This window comes from Prorops nasuta, unplaced genomic scaffold, assembly GCF_024137725.1.
Source record: "Prorops nasuta isolate Cenicafe-Biocafe unplaced genomic scaffold, Cenicafe_Pnas_1.2 PNAS00002, whole genome shotgun sequence".
In the NCBI taxonomy this organism is placed as follows: Eukaryota; Metazoa; Arthropoda; class Insecta; order Hymenoptera; family Bethylidae; genus Prorops; species Prorops nasuta.
The window spans coordinates 4,826,077-4,842,300 of record NW_027116799.1 but is presented as its reverse complement, the minus strand read 5'-3'; the positions used below and the strand labels follow the sequence as shown (position 1 = coordinate 4,842,300).

At 37.9% G+C, this 16,224-nt stretch overlaps 4 protein-coding genes across 12 annotated transcripts in view; 1 reads left to right on the top strand and 3 right to left on the bottom strand.

Annotated features, from left to right (window-relative positions):
• The window catches only part of LOC136779574 (CREB-regulated transcription coactivator 1-like), a 43,612-nt gene extending 42,482 nt beyond the window's left edge, over positions 1–1,130 (bottom strand). For 3 of the 7 annotated variants that reach the window (XM_066737236.1, XM_066737254.1, XM_066737263.1), the window contains exon 1: positions 846–1,127. In XM_066737236.1, the coding sequence (XP_066593333.1) occupies positions 846–959 (114 nt within the window). In that variant the 5' untranslated portion in view covers positions 960–1,127. Of the gene's footprint in view, positions 1–845 lie in introns of all 7 variants that reach the window. The other 4 variants (XM_066737245.1, XM_066737273.1, XM_066737220.1 and 1 more) reach the window with 3 other exon arrangements.
• Positions 1,131–1,483: 353 nt separating this feature from the next.
• LOC136779562 (mucosa-associated lymphoid tissue lymphoma translocation protein 1-like) lies at positions 1,484–4,683 on the top strand. Of its 2 annotated transcripts, none has more exons than XM_066737199.1 (11): positions 1,484–1,964; positions 2,032–2,189; positions 2,263–2,449; positions 2,536–2,800; positions 2,871–2,963; positions 3,044–3,269; positions 3,343–3,526; positions 3,609–3,823; positions 3,885–3,983; positions 4,056–4,324; positions 4,396–4,683. In XM_066737199.1, exons 1-11 carry the CDS (start codon positions 1,828–1,830, stop codon positions 4,498–4,500), a joined length of 1,938 nt encoding a protein of 645 aa, XP_066593296.1. In that variant the 5' UTR covers positions 1,484–1,827; the 3' UTR covers positions 4,501–4,683. The 2 variants fall into 2 exon arrangements, with proteins under 2 accessions (XP_066593296.1, XP_066593305.1); XM_066737208.1 differs by having other exon boundaries at positions 1,831–1,964; positions 2,015–2,189.
• On the bottom strand, positions 4,633–7,448 carry LOC136779635 (m-AAA protease-interacting protein 1, mitochondrial-like). Its single transcript, XM_066737333.1, has 3 exons — positions 5,303–7,448; positions 5,022–5,217; positions 4,633–4,933 (listed from the first exon to the last, which is right to left on the bottom strand). Exons 1-3 carry the CDS (start codon positions 5,642–5,644, stop codon positions 4,701–4,703), a joined length of 771 nt encoding a protein of 256 aa, XP_066593430.1. The 5' UTR covers positions 5,645–7,448; the 3' UTR covers positions 4,633–4,700.
• A 159-nt stretch (positions 7,449–7,607) lies between these two features.
• Positions 7,608–15,261, bottom strand: Ubr1 (Ubr1 ubiquitin ligase). Of its 2 annotated transcripts, XM_066737179.1 has the most exons (3): positions 15,019–15,261; positions 14,468–14,681; positions 7,608–14,160 (listed from the first exon to the last, which is right to left on the bottom strand). In XM_066737179.1, the coding sequence occupies exon 3, from the start codon at positions 14,119–14,121 to the stop codon at positions 8,668–8,670; it is 5,454 nt and encodes a 1,817-aa protein (XP_066593276.1). In that variant the 5' UTR covers positions 14,122–14,160; positions 14,468–14,681; positions 15,019–15,261; the 3' UTR covers positions 7,608–8,667. The 2 variants fall into 2 exon arrangements, with proteins under 2 accessions (XP_066593276.1, XP_066593282.1); XM_066737185.1 differs by lacking the exons at positions 14,468–14,681; positions 15,019–15,261 and adding an exon at positions 14,246–14,269.
• Positions 15,262–16,224: the final 963 nt, after the last annotated feature.

The window sequence follows — 16,224 nt, the reverse complement described above, 5'->3', positions numbered from 1 at the left end:
GTCGAGATGCCGCGACACCTTGCAGATAGACCGACGAGAGAAAGGGGGAGGAGCGAGCTTTTCCAGACGAGCAGGTCGATATCCCCAGGTTTTCAAAACAAACGGGGTCAACGTAACCCGAAAACATGCAGTTGCCAACGCGAGCAGTGGAGAAAATACAGCTTTAACCAGACAGGAAAACAGTCCATTTTTAAACCGCGCTAACGTGGCAAAAGTTTATCGGAAAATCGACGGGAAACAACGTAAGGTGTTCGCCAGGTCTCCCAAGTCCGATCAATGGATTAACAGCTCGATAGGTTTTCCACGAGACCATTGGCCAACGTGTCAATAGGTTTTAAGAATCTTTCAACGGCGGTTTTGGAGCAAGAGCAATTGAGCGCGTTGCATTTGCTGGAGGCTCACATGTATCCAGTGTTCATGTGAGCGTACGGAGGTGACCGCGCATACCCGTGCCTCAAAAACAGTCTTAGCAAAGTGACGAGAGAGAACGAGTCGTATTGTAATACGTACTATGCAAGATTGATACAAACACACACATCTTTGTCCCTGCGTATATCGCGCGAACTCACACAGTCGTAGAAATTCACAAAAAGATAGAAGGAGAAATAGAGGGATTGAGAGATGAGGAGGAGGAAGAGCGGTGCAGAGAAGAGAGAAGAGAGAAAGAGAGAGAGTGAGAGAGGAAAGGAGGGGGGAGAGAGAAGACACACACACGCGCGCACACCAGAGACACGCACGCAAACATAGCGAACGCGATTCGTTGTTTACGTTCAAGTGGAGAAAGAAACGGCGGGTCTTGCTGGTTTCCGTCGGACGACGGTAAGCTCAGTGGTAGATTTCCTTACTCTGCTCGTGACATCCGAGACCTCTCGCATGATCGCCTCAAACGCCGCCGTCTCCTGCGCCTCCTTCTGGTTGAGCAGTGCGATCTTTTCACTGAATTTCCGTGGATTCGCCATGATGGCTCGGCACTAAATTTCCCGAGACCCACGACACGGTACACCGTGGCCCCGACGTGCCCCTCGCGCTTCTTTTCGATACCTTCCGCACCCGATTGCACCAATAAAACGGCCTCGTCGAAATAATCTCTCTACCCGTAACCCACTACCTTCTGGATGGCACTGGCGATCACTGATACGCAAGATTATGCGGCGCAGCGCGCCACGCGCATCGCGCAGGAGCCGTTTCCCATCAGCTGATTGGCTCGATGGACCCCCTCCCTCACCCGCTGTAACATCAACCATTCTAAAGAAAAACACTCTCGCAAACACACACTACCTTTTCCCCAGTGTTCCAAAATACCGCAAAATCACCAGATGCAACTGACCGCTGACCGCCCCGTCCCGTCGTCTCTATACAGTCTATACGCCGACTATGGCCCGTTCATTCGGTTAAATCATCCCCTCCTCTATTTTAACGCTTTTGCGCGCAGATTGCCGCAGATGGATAAGTAACGCTCGTTCCTTCTCTTTACGGTGTTCCGAAAGGCTTCATGATTTCTACCGTATAACCCTTCTTGAACGCAACTGATTGGTCGGATACTCGGATATTCGCTAAGTTGTCTCTTCTGTCTTTGCTAAACGTCACTACGTCACTACTAATAATTTTCCATGAAGAATATTAGGTTATGTTATTGTGCAGTAAAGAGCATTTTCAAGTATTTTCAGCTGTCAAACGATATTACATATGTAGTTAAGCATTACTAGGTTAATCTTTAATTATGTTGTAACTATCATGCTTTATCGTTATTCTGTAGATGTGTATTTTTTAATATAGTGTATACAATATAATTATTTCTCTTTTTTTTTTTTAACTTTTACCTCTATCATGTTAAAATTCGACAAGAGCTTATGCTTGGAAAATCTTCCATCTGCTACATATAAACAAATAATTAAGTCTTTGGATAAAGATTCTAACTGGTTAAATCTTGCGGAATATGTAGCTTATAAAATGAATTTACAACGGTAAGAATAAAAAACAATTGGTACAACTGTATTGAAAAATTAAACATTAGGCCATTTTTATCATTAGGAACCCATGGATACAATCAATAGCACAAGATAAACAAAATACACCAGCTGAAAGATTACTTTTTGAATTAGTCATTAAGATGTGTACAGTAGAAGTACTTCATAAACTGTTAGAAGATTGTGAATTATATGAAACCTTATCACTTTTATGCTTACCAGGTAATTATACTATTAAACAATAATTCATTCTTATTCTACTTAACTTTATTTCTCCAACATTTTTTTCTTATAGAACTTCTTAGAATTACTGAGCAACCAGCAAATACTACAAAGGCAAATAATTTAAAAGTTCCCATTGGCCAGTACCTTCATTTATCTTGCAGAGCAATTGGCTTGCCACCACCAAAATATGCTTGGTATTGTAATAATATAGAATTGGAAGACTCTACATCTTCTGATCTTATGCACTTGATTAATAAGTAAATTATTTTTCTGCAGAATATTTTTACAATATTAAAGATTGAGATAGTACAAATTCTCTTACATAGTACTGTTAACTTTACAGAATCTCAAATGCAGGAGAGTACAAATGTAAAGTATACCAAAATGATTCAGATGGAAATGTAATTGCATCTCGTTTTTCTTCATCAGTATTTGTTCAGATTGCATCTACACCTGTAAAAATTCTTGAACAACCATTACCTTATGCTGAAGTTGAAGAAGGAGGAATTCTGGTTCTTAAGTGTAAGGCACAAAGTTACACACAGCTACAGTATCAATGGTTTAAAGATAATACTAAATTGCAAGGTGCAATATCTAATGAACTAAGGGTATGTCAAATTTTAGTATAATACTGCAACTGTCTTGTTGCAAATTTTCTAATAAAATCTATTGTTTAAGATTAATAAATTTAACTTGAAAAATGAAGGCAAATATTATTGTTATGTAACTAATGATGTTAGTGAAATTTATACTGAGAAGAGCCACGTGGTTGTATGTATTTTATAGATTTTCTTAATTAAACCTATGCTTTCAAATACTTCACAGTCTATTTATCAATTTTAAAATAATAGATGTTACTTCAACGACAGAAAGCAGTAGCAAAAATTGCTTTAATAATTGCTAATGCTGATTATGAAAATCACGAATGCCTGATGACATCTAGAAATGATGCTGCTAAAATTGGTAACTTATTAAAAGAAATTGGATTTGAAGTAATATGTCTTATGAATGTTACGCATGTCCAGATGAAAAATGCAATGAAAATATTTTGCCAAGCCTTATCCGAAGGCATGTATGGTAAGTTAAAGAAAAAATAATTAAGTAGTTGCAAAAAAATTTGCATAGTCAAGTAAATTATACTTCTCTGTAGGATTGTTTTATTTTGCTGGGCATGGCTTCAAAATGCAAGAAAATTATATGCTTGCCATAGATGCTCCAAAACATTATTTGAGAAAGGATGCCATTTGTGAAAGTGAATTATTAGCAATGATTCTTGATAGTGACCCTACACTTTTAGTTGTTATTTTGGATATGTGCCAAACTGTACCACCAAAGTAGCTATGTTCTCTTTGTTTGCATTTTCCACTATAGGATAATTTGTATTCCTTTTAATATATCACTTATATATTTTTACAGAGAGTTTAATCCAGATATTCATCAAGAAATACCAATAGTAAATGAATATAAAAGCAAGAAGAACCTTAGAAACCTGATTCAGGCATATTCCACATCCAGCCACAGACCTAGTTACGAAAGAACTAATCATAAATATGGATTATATGTCACTCACCTGAGCAAATACATTAGTAAAGATATACCTGTAGCAAAAGTTTTCGAAGAAGTAGGGAGATGTAAGTAATGATTTGATAGTTTGAAATAAAAATTAACAATTTTACTATTTGAACTTTACAGCTGTAGATGTTTCGTTAAAAGGTACCGAAAGAAATCAAATTCCGATGTACGCTTCGACAATTACGAAACCTTTTCGATTAACTGATGCCATCTATAATAGTAATATATTCTTATTATGTTACGAAAACGGTACATCCCGTAACATAGATTTATCGTCTAATTCATTTTCAGGAACACCTCCGGGTGGTATACGAAAATTACATAAATTAACAGAATTTCCAGTGGCAAATTTTAATTTATTCTTTAAACAAGCTGGAGTTCAAAGCAAAGTGACTATATTACCGTTTATGGAGCCCTACATAAATTGGATAAAAATTAAGCTTACTGAATTAGAAAATGTAGATATCAGTTTTTATAACTCAATTCACGTTAAACGCAACAATTTATACCAAAACCCAGAAAAATACGAATGTTCGGTTCTTAATCCACAGACCAGTCAAGTAATATTTACTACTTAAACGAACAAAATTATTCCATTCAATAATTATTAATGTAAATTCTTTTATCATAGGGGCCACTTGTTGTATCAATTTCTAAAAATGGTAGTTTTATTGGTGCAACTCTACTGGATATTAAGCCTTACATGCCTTCATTATTGGAAAAACTTGAAATATAAAATAAGTATAAATATTCATTATAAGTATTATACTTTTGTTAGGCTTGGCTAAAAATGTGTTAATAATTTAAAATATTGAAAATTAAGTTTTTTGATAAAAGAAACAATGTTATTAAATAAAAGTTTTATAGCTTTTATATCTTCCATAAAATAATTTATTAATAAAAAAACAATTGATAATCATTATTTGTTTTACCTCTTCAACTTTCTGACATACTGCAATAATTTAAATAAGTAATAATCCATGGACTAGCCTGCTGCTTTGTATAGGTTCGAGCAAAAGTAATATTAGCCATTATCCTATGCCCTAAAGGTAATTCATCTGCTCTTTTCATAATAGCATTAAGCTGGCCCTCTTCTGGCAATGTTTTCTTCCATTCTCCAAACCCACTGGCAAAAGTAGCTAGGACCTTAATCTCTATATTTGTTTCATCTAATGCAAAATAGAAAACTTTAATATAATTAAAGTGATATTTAAATCATTGATGATTAGAAAATACCTGTGAACTAACACAATGTACCTTTGTTAGTAACAATTTTTGTATCAAATGGCATAACGAGCAAAATATCATCAGTAGTGATGTTTAATAACATTTTCTGTGCCAAACTTAAATTATCTACCTTATTTTTAATGGCTTGTAAAGCCTTGTCAGCAACAACTTTCAATAAAAAATCATGATCACCTTGTGTCAGAGCTTGTGTTACTACTGTTACTGCCTATAACAAAACAAAGTTACTTCTTTTTATTTTCATTTGTAAGCTTTTATTTCTGTGCTTTTCCCTGATAATTGTAATACTATACTTGTGTAACTGCTTTACTAAAATCATTAAGATGAAAGTCCTTGTCTACAAAGAAACGTAAAAGTGAACACTTTATCAAGGCTATAAATGGCTTAAATCCAAAAATATTAATATAGAGAGGCTCATCCAGCAAATTTGGTAATTTTACATCTGGCTCAATGTGAGCACAATAGTTTCTGATTAACCTCAAATTCGGCTTTGGTATCCAACGCTGTGCACACCCTTCAACACAATCAATTGGGCTTTTTGTTAGGACATGATTTTTACAAGTAACAATCGCACCAAGCTGATTGAAACTAAAGCGAGTTACAAGATTTCTAGTCCTTACTATTGAAGTTATCATCTTATCCCAAAAGAATGTTCTTTCTGCCCTCTCTTTCCCAAACAAACTCAGTTTAATAAGATTTTCAGGTAAAGTTAGGTCTACTAACACACATACACAATGATATGAACTTATTGGTATTCGGCCATTCCACACCAAAACCGACAGATTTCGAAGTACAACATCGATTTTTTTTTAGTTAAAATATGTTGAAATATAAGAAAATATACAAGACTTTTGGCAATAGTTAGGTTGCAAAATCTGTTTTGGTTCTGAGTTTGCATTTTTGCTATTTTTGGTAAAAATACATCATCTTTGAAAATTCATATCTTTTATATAAGCAAACTAAGATAGAAGGCTCTAGTTGGAACCAAAACATTCAGGAAGATTAATATTTTATGAGAAAAATATAAAAAAAACAGTTTCTTATCAATGTTTAATACCATTAATAATTATAATAAACAATTAAAATAACAAATGTGTTGTCATACACAGACAATTATAATAAAAATAGGAACGTTCCTTTGAACATCTTTTAAAGATAAAAAAATTAAATTTTAAGTAATCTCTGATGTGTTCATAGTGAAAAAAACGATTACATCGCGAGGCGCATGGCCAGAAATGTACTTAAAAAATGTTGTGACTTCTATTGCAGTCAAGAAAAAAGAAAGAATTGCTCATTTCTTTAGTGACTTTCATTTGTTTTACTTGTTTTATGTAAGTTTTTACTTTGATTTTGGTTTTAACTTTGCGTAAGAGCAAAGCGCACGTAGTGCGTGATTTGGTCTTGTTGAATTTTCCTATTATGTGATCGTCAAAACAAGGCGGCCGGCCCTTAAAGTCTCGTCGTTCACTGATATAAACATAGCCGTTTCTTAGGACAAAATCCTTTTCTGTCATAATCCCTTAATTTTGTTTAATTTTTTTAAATAAAAGAATTAAAGCTGGAATTTATAAGCCAAAGTAAGCTCGTATTTCAGTGTAGCAGTGACATCACTCCAAGGGAAACGTATGAAATAAGCCAAACTCTAACCCTCAGCTAAGATCATACTAGGCAGTAAGCAGAAGGCGTACTAAGCTTAAGTTCTATTTATTATTGATACTGTGGCTACTGCCCTAAAATAATCTCTTTGTACCATAAATTATGCTACCGCTATTTCAAAGTTGTGTTGCTAGGCAATGTTAGGTGACGTTGGAAAAAATTATCCGAAGGATCCGAAGTCATGCAAAAGGCTCTTGCGGGCTGCGGCATCGGCTGCTCGTGTGCACACTGCACGTGCACAGCACTGCACAGTACTTCACAGGCATGGTGCACAAATGTCCGTGAGCAATGACTGTTTTAGTTGATGTTTGCTAAGCTAGCATTTGCTAACTGCTAAGCTGCGCTGCACAATCTTCAAATCAAACAGTCGTTAGCAGCACTAGCTATTCGCATCATAACAAGCAATGATAGACGGTGGGGATTTGCTACCCGCACTCTGATTCTCATTAGTTGTGTTACATATGAATAGTAGTCAGAGTGGGGGTAGCGAATTCTTGATATTACTGCCGCCTGTCATCACTGATCGAACATGCAGTAGTGCTAAGTGCTGATTTTCAGTTGTCATTTTTGGCTAACAGTTAGCGACTACCAGTGAGAGACTACTAGCTTTAACATTGCGTCAACGCCGTCAACTAAAACAGTCAATCTCTCCCCTCACCTCTGCTATAAATGTATGGTGTGACATTTTTTTAGAGCTATACGTATATTATACGTCATTAGATCATGGTCGTATGCTGCGCGTATTTAAGTGTATATATTATTGATAAGAAAGCATAATCATTTAAAATTTTTAACTTTTTAAAACAACACGTATATATTTCATATATATACACACATGTATATATATATATATATATATATATAATATACAGAGTTGAGCAAGATACATTTTATAAATAAATATATATAGTCATGGAGAGTATAATTAATACAATTATACATTAGCTGTATATATTTGCACTTTATTAGAGATAAAAAACGGCAATTTATTATTTGACACGCGCATTGATCATAATATATTTAATATTTAAAGTAAAAGATAATTTCTCGTTATACGACTAATAAATAAGAGCTATAAATTTTTATTTATATTTATATATATGTATGTATTTTGCCCGCATCTGTACTTATCATTAATACATACTATTTTATTCAAAAAAAATAATAGAAAGAAATAACTTTCATCTTTCATACAAATCCCAGTAGCTCTCTCTCTCTCCCTCTCTCTCTCTCTCTCTCTAATAAGCCCAAAAACATTAGAATATACTAAATCAATGAGAGTAAATCGTTATCTTCTGCTGATACTGCGTCAATTATGTAGGCATCGACTAGTAAGTTAGTTGTTTTCACTTTTATTTGCAGTATTTGAGATTAAAAAAAGTGAAAACTTTTTTGAAACATATATTTTTAACACGATTCGAAGAAATGTCACGAAATTCTTGAAATATTTTTTCCTCGACGTGCATCGCATCAATATATATATTGTAAAATATTTGTGTAAAACGGTGACGATCTTTTCCCATTAATGAAATTTAACGTTTTCGAAATGTTTTATTTTGATGCAGAGCCTAAAATTACTTATTTAGCTATTTCAAACGATTCTACAGCTATACAACTAAAATGACAGTCGTTTGGATAATACATATATAAAAATTAATTATTTTTGCTACAAGCAACAAAGTCTATAAAACATTCTGTTAGTATAGTTATAAAGAAATTTATATTTCATTTACATGTTAATATAGAAGGTTCTGTAAACTCTGAAATAATTTGAAACTTTGTAACGGGAATAACGTCAAATGGTCGTAAATATACAAAGCCATACTTATTGTTTAAATATACAATTTGTAAATAAATAATTTTATCGAGTTCATACGGTGAAACAAACGAAGGATTAACAATAGTAATAGTAACTGCTATTTTCGTGTTCATACTAAATATAAATTTAGCATTTTTAACTAAACGTCCAGGCTATTAGTGTTGATAGCAATCTCTAAAATGGTTATAGATATTGCCATTGCATCGGCATGAGGCCATTGGAATACTCGATGGCCCTTGCTATAGATTCATGAACGGCATGCTCCAGCCACAATTGATTTAGTTGGCCATACTTGAGTTTACACAACTTGAGAGGGTACCCCCTTCTGAGGCCCTGATCCGTTTCTCCGTATTCGTCAAGATAGGGCGGACAGATAAAGGCTCCCCTGTTTGGATTTCGTAAAAGGAGAATTTCACATTCGCGAACTCGCAAGAATACACCGACCCCGGTACCACATTTGCTAGCATGATATGTGCACGCACCTACTGTAATCTTATTTAATTCAGTCTGACAACAATAACTTTGGGAACATAACATCTCTCCGCAAACGAGGCACATCGTCGGATTCCTCGAGTCCTCCCTTTCACTATTCGGACAAGTAAACAGGGATATAGTATTTATCAATTCACTATAGTCATCGGGGAGCTTTACCAATTTGTTGACTTTCAACGGTTCTTTGATAACTCTTTTCGATACCAGGCTGTCATTTGCCAAATGCATCTGAACCACTCGATGACTTTTCCATATATTGGCTAGTATAAGAATTTGCTCTATGTTCGGCTTGAGCAGTTGGTCACAGGTAGCTGGAAGTCCCAAATATTTACAAGTGTTCTCGTATGTGCTTCCCTCTTGCGTAGCTAATTCGGCAGGTGCTGGAACATCGGTCACATAATAAAAGTAGAGTGTGCAGCATCTCAAGAATGGCATACAGGCATTCTTCACGCGCTTCCATAATCCGGAAGCAGTTTGATTTCCAATACTAATCCCTAGAAGCTCTGTCAACGTGACAATAGAATGATTTTCCCCATTGTCACAGGTATTCCATTTTCCACAGCCTTCGTTATCCTCCTCTTGCTCCTCCTCACCTTGAACATCCACCTCCATATCATCGTGCTTATTAAAATCCATGGTCAGGAGGATCTTGACGATCAGGGAGAGAAAGACCAGCGTTAAGGCGTGCAACTCGTGTACACCCCCCGTAATCAGAGCTGGCGATGCATCCTTCCCCGTGCTATAGAGACTCGGGAGAGAGTGTATCAGAGGTACCAGCACGCCGAACGGATCCCAATCTAGGACACTAGGACCTTCGTGATGATTTTCTAATAGCATCGCCAGAAGAGACAACGCATGATTCCCTATGGTAACTTTATCAGCCCAAGTCGGGCTCGTCCGTGAGCTAATCCCCGTAGATCCTAAAACAGCTGAGATTCTGGCCAATCCCTGCAAACCGTACTTTCTTCTAGACGGGCAAGATCCGATCAGCGGAACTTCCAAATCTCGCAAAAGAAACTCGACGGCGTGAACGGTATAAGCGGTCGATTTCCAGGCCAACAGCGGAACTCTCGAATCGCCCTCGTGTGGCTCTGCACCCAAACCCTTCGTGTAGGTCGCCTGCGCGTAAAGATGAATCATGGCCAGAAGATTTTCGGAAAGGATTGGTCCGGCCTGACCATAGCTCTGCTCGAAAGCGTCCGCGACGCATTTGCCCAACTCCTGCCTGATAGTCTCTATGGGACAAGCCATTACCGCATTCGGTTCCGACGGATTGTCTTCCTCCATAACTTGAGAATTGGCGCTCGAACAATATCGACAGAGCGGATCATGAGTTTCCTTCAAAGCGCGAATTTTCGCTAATCTAGAAGGCGATTTACAATCCAGCGTTAACCTTTGACACACAAGCCAGTCGCTGAAGGTCAAGTCGTGAACGGGAGGCGGACTCTGCTGCAGCGACGCCAGCGTCGGTAGAAGAGGCAGAACGGTGTTACTGAGGCACTCGCACAAGGGACAGAGATATTCGTGCTTCTCCACATCGAAGCTCGCCGGTTGTCGCAATCTGTACGGCCGCCTATTCTCCTTCGATAGAACGTTGTCGAAATAATCTTGCCAGCAATGAGCATGCATTATGTGACCGCACGTGCTGGTGTGAGGCGAAGCACCCAATTTAGCCGACAGGTATAAGGGATCAGGCTCATCTATGTTGGGTATGTTGGCTCGATTTTGGCATAATACGGTGGACTGCTGAACGAATGCAGCGAATACCATTGCCGGTCCGTTAGCTGTTATCGTTTGATCCTCTTGGCACAGGATACAGGTGTAACTCTTCTCCTCCAACAGCTTGGCGGTTTGACCGCTCCCAAGAGCAACCGGAGCCGCGTCGGAACACTCGCTCACGTCCATCACAGCTCCTTTCTCGTTCACTTTGCCAGCCTTCTCAAACAATTTCGCGTTCTTCTTCATGAAGTGCCTCTGCATATCCTCCATTTGCGCCATGATCTTAGCTCGCTTCTGCGCAGCCATCTTCGTCCTCCACTCTTTGTCGGTCTTGTTAGGCGGCTCCGCGTCCTCCGCTGACTGCTCGCTTTGAGCATCCGTCGACACCGTTGGTGCTGCTGCAGTCGCCATATTGGTACCGGCCACCTCTCTGTACTTGTTCAACGTCCATTTCAACAGATCTTTGTGAGCTTCTATTCTCGAACTAGCGGACAGCTCCTCCAATAATTTATAAATATTCCACCTCACCGCTCTTTCAGTAAATATAAGAAATGGATAATTTCCCGACTGTTGCTCTTGCAGAGCGTATCCAATCAGGTGTAGAATTTTGTGGACCTGTGGCTCTGAAAAACTTCTAGCCATAAAATTTAGAGCGCGTTCCAGGACCGTTTGCATAATATGCAACATAACGTCAGATTGCAATAAATTTGCTACCAAACTGAAGGTCTCTGTAAGCTTAGGGAGCTTAGGTGGAGGACAACATTCCAGTTCTCCTTGTGCCACGCGTCGCTTCCGTTGAGCTTCCTCGGATTTGCTCAGTTCTTCTTTCGTATAATGATAGAAGAACACGTTGTACTCGGCATATAGGTGAGGCTTCAGTTCGTAAACACCTTTGCCAGCAGAGTCCTGCGATGGTTTCTTGAAATCAGCTACATCCTGTATAACGTTCTCCATTTCGGTTTGCAAATGCACGTCTTCCGGTAAGGTCTTACTGAGTTCCGAGTGGGACAGAGGCTTTATACACAGCTGTTGAATTATTTCTTTTTTCAAGCGATCCTCGGCAGTGACTTGTCCAACACCAGGTACGTATCGCTCTCCTACGATTGTAATCAACAGTCCTAACAGCTCCTCCACCAGATTGATCGTCTGCTTTATGCTCTCCTCCTCGGGATTTCGCAAGGCGTTCGCCTCAAATTCTCTATTCGCCCAATTAAGAAGATTGAACTTGTTCAGAACGTGTATAAGGAATTCGTTGCTCTCGATCATCGATGCTCCAGCTTGAAGCAAAATAATATCTCTGTCCAACATTTCCGAGCGACACTTCACGTTGTGATAAAAGTACAATTGGTTTAATAGGGAATAGCCGTTCCTCCTCCACATACCAGCGTGAACTTGCGAAATCATAGCTTGGGCCGTTAGCACCGGCTCGATTATTTGCTCGGGCGTTGGTTTGGTTTGATTGGAAAATTCGGCACTTTGAAAATTCAAATTGTGCTTCTCGAGACATAGAAAAAGGCCAGCCAAAAATCTTGAGAGAGGAAGATGTATGGATACGGGCTCCGAGGAGACGTCATACTGTAAGCAGGATGCACTGTGATCGGCCAGCTCGCGAACTTGCCCAGGTCCAGAATCGATTCCTGGTTGTTCGTAGAGTTTCTTCAAGACGAGCCTGAACGTTTTGATTAAGACGATTCTATCGGAGCTGCACCATTCTATCGCTAAACTGATCACCGGCGATAAATTGATGTGCAGATGAAAAGCAGGCTCCCATTCCGGCTCGTATTCTGTGTGTTGACCGACTTGCCGGAGAACCGCGTCCATGCATTGCATACTGCAGAGTAGATTCAACAACAACGACATGCCCTGAAGAAAGCCTCGCCTAAGCTCGTCGGTCCAAACATGGGGCTTTGAATATAACAGATACTTCAGATCGTACAGAATAAAGCGCGCTCGTTTGAAAGCGGGGTATGGTGCGTTTCGCTCGAATTCTAATTTTCCTAGTGCATTGCATCTTTGCAAACTTTCGGATATGAACGTATTTAATAAAATAAATAGCACGTCGTGATGTGCGATCAGATGGTGCGCCAAGGTAGGCACCGTAAACAATTGTACCGACAATGAAACAATGGAGAAAGAATGGTCGTGATCGTCGTTTATAAAGTCTTTCATAACAGGCCCGTAGTTGTGTGTAAATACGGTCGCTAGTGCCTTTTTACTTTCGTACTCCATTAGCATTCCGGAAATAAAAAGTCGGTGCCATGCTGCCCTTGCTGATTTCCAAAGTTGGGAGTCTCTTATCAAAATCCCATCAACTATCGACATTCCTTGAAACTCCGTATGTAACGCGACCTTGGTAAAAATTATTCGGAAGCCTTCACAGGTAATGATAAATTGTTGCAGCCAATTCAGGAGTTTCATGGCAAATGCCTGATGGGCCACTACGTGAGCGTGAATTACGAGAACTTTCAGTGGTCGATTGTTGTGTCTAGATGTAAATTTTTCTATGTCGGATCTCAGGTCATGGCAATGCTGGAAATTTGAACATTTTACAACGGCTCTGCCTTCTCGATCAATGTTTGTTACGTATTCAATTGCGTCTCTCTGAGAACATCTTATCACACGCGTCAGGGTGTTTATCACTTGCTCAAACGTATGCGTCTCGTCGTTAAAAAGAACTGTACAATATGTGTCTGGTAAGATCAAAGTGGAAAGTGGATTTTTTTCTTTCTCCGTTAAATCAGGAGGCAAGTCGGGACAGTGCTCTAGCGATAATAAGTCATACGCATATTTAAGTACTGCCTCGAAAGTTACTCTGGCTCTTTCCGCCACATCCACAGGTAATTTCTTTTCATCGGACTCTTTTGCTTGGGTACCGGCCAAGTGTACCGTACACGAAGGCTCCTTCTTCCATGCTTCAGGATCTCCACAATCGCAGCAGCCTCCTCCATTAGACGTTCCCATCTTATATTTATGATTTCTATGAGCAGATTGTTTAAAGCATTCCACGCAAAGAACGCATGTTAAGTCTATGCTGCATTCCCTGCAGCTATAAGTTGGTTCACCCAATTTAAATACCCTCGCACAAACCGACGGTGGATTGTCCATTTGACTGAGCTGTTTTAGTACAACTTGAGGATCTCCATTACAAATAAATTCTTCTAATGTATCGAATAATAACCCTTGCGCCTTATCCTCCTCGATACTAAAGCCTACGCAATTTCCATCTAATTTCGGGCTATAAATTTTAGGTACCCAAATTCTCCAGCACTTTTTAAAGTCTGCACAAGACAATGCTCCTGTGTTCATTCTTTCCATCCATTCTTTAATACAAACATTTTTAATTTTGGATATTGTCCTATCCATATTAGAAGGCCCTTCGTCTTCTCCAATTACACGTGAGTCACTTTGCAATTCTTCATTAGCCATTTTGACAGCTTTGCAGGTTATCAACTATATGTACTGAAACTGAAAATAGAACAATATAAATGACCATTCTGAAATAACATTTGCTTTATATCTTCAAGTTTCATAAGATATATATGTTACTTACATAAATCTTTTTATAATGTTTCATGTTCAAAATGAAAACATTGCAAATGTACTAGTATACGATTGCATCTATAGATATTATACATATATATGCATAGGCTATATTTATTTTTATAGAATGTCACAATGTTTTTTTTTGGAAAGATATAATTTATAGAAACTTATAAATATTAAATTACATAATTTTCTATATTTTAAGTTAATGATGTTGCATAATACTTACTATATGTTATTATACACCTGATTGTAGCAGTGAATACAATGAATTATAAGAGCGCATTTCACTTTGTTCGGAGAACTCTCAGGAAAACCATGGGTCTCAAAAACTACCCATAAAACACAATAAGGCTATTAACATAAGCCAGCTGCTTGGAGACTATATAGAATTTAATGCGATTTTTATTTTATTTTATCTGTAGGCATTATTTATCAATAATCTGAAAAGATTAAAGAAAAAAAGAAGCATTAGAAATGCATAAAAAATACGAATTACATATTAGTAAAACTGATGAGGGGAGAAGTAAATTATTATTCACGTATGTACTATTGACAGCCTAGATAGTTGGTGCACCTGAATGGATGATTTGCTAATTGTTATAAAAAAAAAGAAAGAAAAACTATATATAGGTCCTAGAAGTTAAAATACTTGTAGAACAATATAAAGCTAGCACGCAATACACACGGTCAACGGCATTACATTGGAAAAAGGATTTCATCAGCGTAGTTTTCCGCTTAACCAAACTATTTTTAACCATTGTCGAGGATGATACTTACGGGTATGATGATCAGGTCAAGGTTAATAAATGGTATCCAAATGTTCTTTGTTTTACAGAATACGTGAAAACTTTTCTGGCAACATCTATACTTCTACAGAACAACCAATTTACGTTACGACTTTTACGCAGCAGCACCCTGGATACTTTCATACCCCGATTATGATAATACCGAGGTTTGACATTTTGCTATAAAGTGACGAATATTTTTGCACAGCTGCTTGAACAACGCACACAAAATGGCTTGTGAATGATATTATGAACTTGGAAGACTAAACCGAAAGTACACAAATATGAAGACGAGCAACAGAACTGGGAATTGTATGTACCTTCCTTTCACTAGATCCCGTCGGAGTGGGGAGAATAAAGTTTGTTCATTTTAGTGGAAAGTCGAACTTTTGCAATTTTTAAACTTTTTACAACAGTGTCAAGCGTGTCAACTTATACAACGGATAGAGACAGAAATACGTAAAAGGGTATAAAATGTAAAAAGTGTAACTTTAAACGAACAAACTAACAGGCCCAATTCCACAAGCCTTGTTTAAACTGCATTAAGTTAATTTTGCTATATTTTATGTCACATAGAATATAGCATAATTAACTTAATCTAATTAAGGGTGAGCCCTACCAAGGCCCGATTCCACAAGACTTGTTTAAACTGGATTAAGTTAATTATGCTATATTCTATGTGACATAAAATATAGTAAAATTAACTTAATCCAGTTTAAACAAGGCTTGTGGAACCGGGCCCAAGTCGGGTTAACTCTGGGTTAAGTTAACCCGACTTGGTAGGGTTCACCCTTAAACAAGGGTTGTGGAACCGGGCAATAATAAACCTAATTTTCTTTTACTTGCAATTTTATATTTAAAATGGTATAGTATATGCTACATATACTGTAGAGTATCTTAGTCAAGTGCAAGCTTTTATGCCATTAGAATTATTCGTTTATTTAATTACACTTCTTACATTGTCAACACAATTCTTGTTCCTCTTCTCTCTCTATCTTTATACGTTGTTTAAATGAGCACCGTAAAAAGTAGACGAAGTGGTGAAAAGCGCGAGTAATATACCCTATTTTATCATATGGCAATTTTTTTTTTATCTATCCAATTAACCACTGTCGGTAACTGTCGTTGGCATTTGGGGCGGGAGAGGAGAGGAGGCGCTGCGTTAAGTAGACACATTTTTCAGATAACCAGGCTGCGT

What these genes read in the sequence shown, in the direction of transcription:
- LOC136779635 (XM_066737333.1), bottom strand. Translation starts at nt 5,644, where the DNA reads ATGATAACTTCAATAGTAAGGACTAGAAATCTTGTAACTCGCTTTAGT. An exon ending in TTAGTAAAGCAGTTACACAA is followed by an intron (nt 5,218 to 5,302) that starts GTATAGTATTAC and finishes GTTTTGTTATAG; the next exon opens with GCAGTAACAGTAGTAACACA. An exon ending in AAAAATTGTTACTAACAAAG is followed by an intron (nt 4,934 to 5,021) that starts GTACATTGTGTT and finishes ATTTTGCATTAG; the next exon opens with ATGAAACAAATATAGAGATT.
- LOC136779562 (XM_066737199.1), top strand. Translation starts at nt 1,828, where the DNA reads ATGTTAAAATTCGACAAGAGCTTATGCTTGGAAAATCTTCCATCTGCT. An exon ending in CAATATCTAATGAACTAAGG is followed by an intron (nt 2,801 to 2,870) that starts GTATGTCAAATT and finishes CTATTGTTTAAG; the next exon opens with ATTAATAAATTTAACTTGAA. An exon ending in TTTCGAAGAAGTAGGGAGAT is followed by an intron (nt 3,824 to 3,884) that starts GTAAGTAATGAT and finishes TGAACTTTACAG; the next exon opens with CTGTAGATGTTTCGTTAAAA.
- Ubr1 (XM_066737179.1), bottom strand. Translation starts at nt 14,121, where the DNA reads ATGGCTAATGAAGAATTGCAAAGTGACTCACGTGTAATTGGAGAAGAC.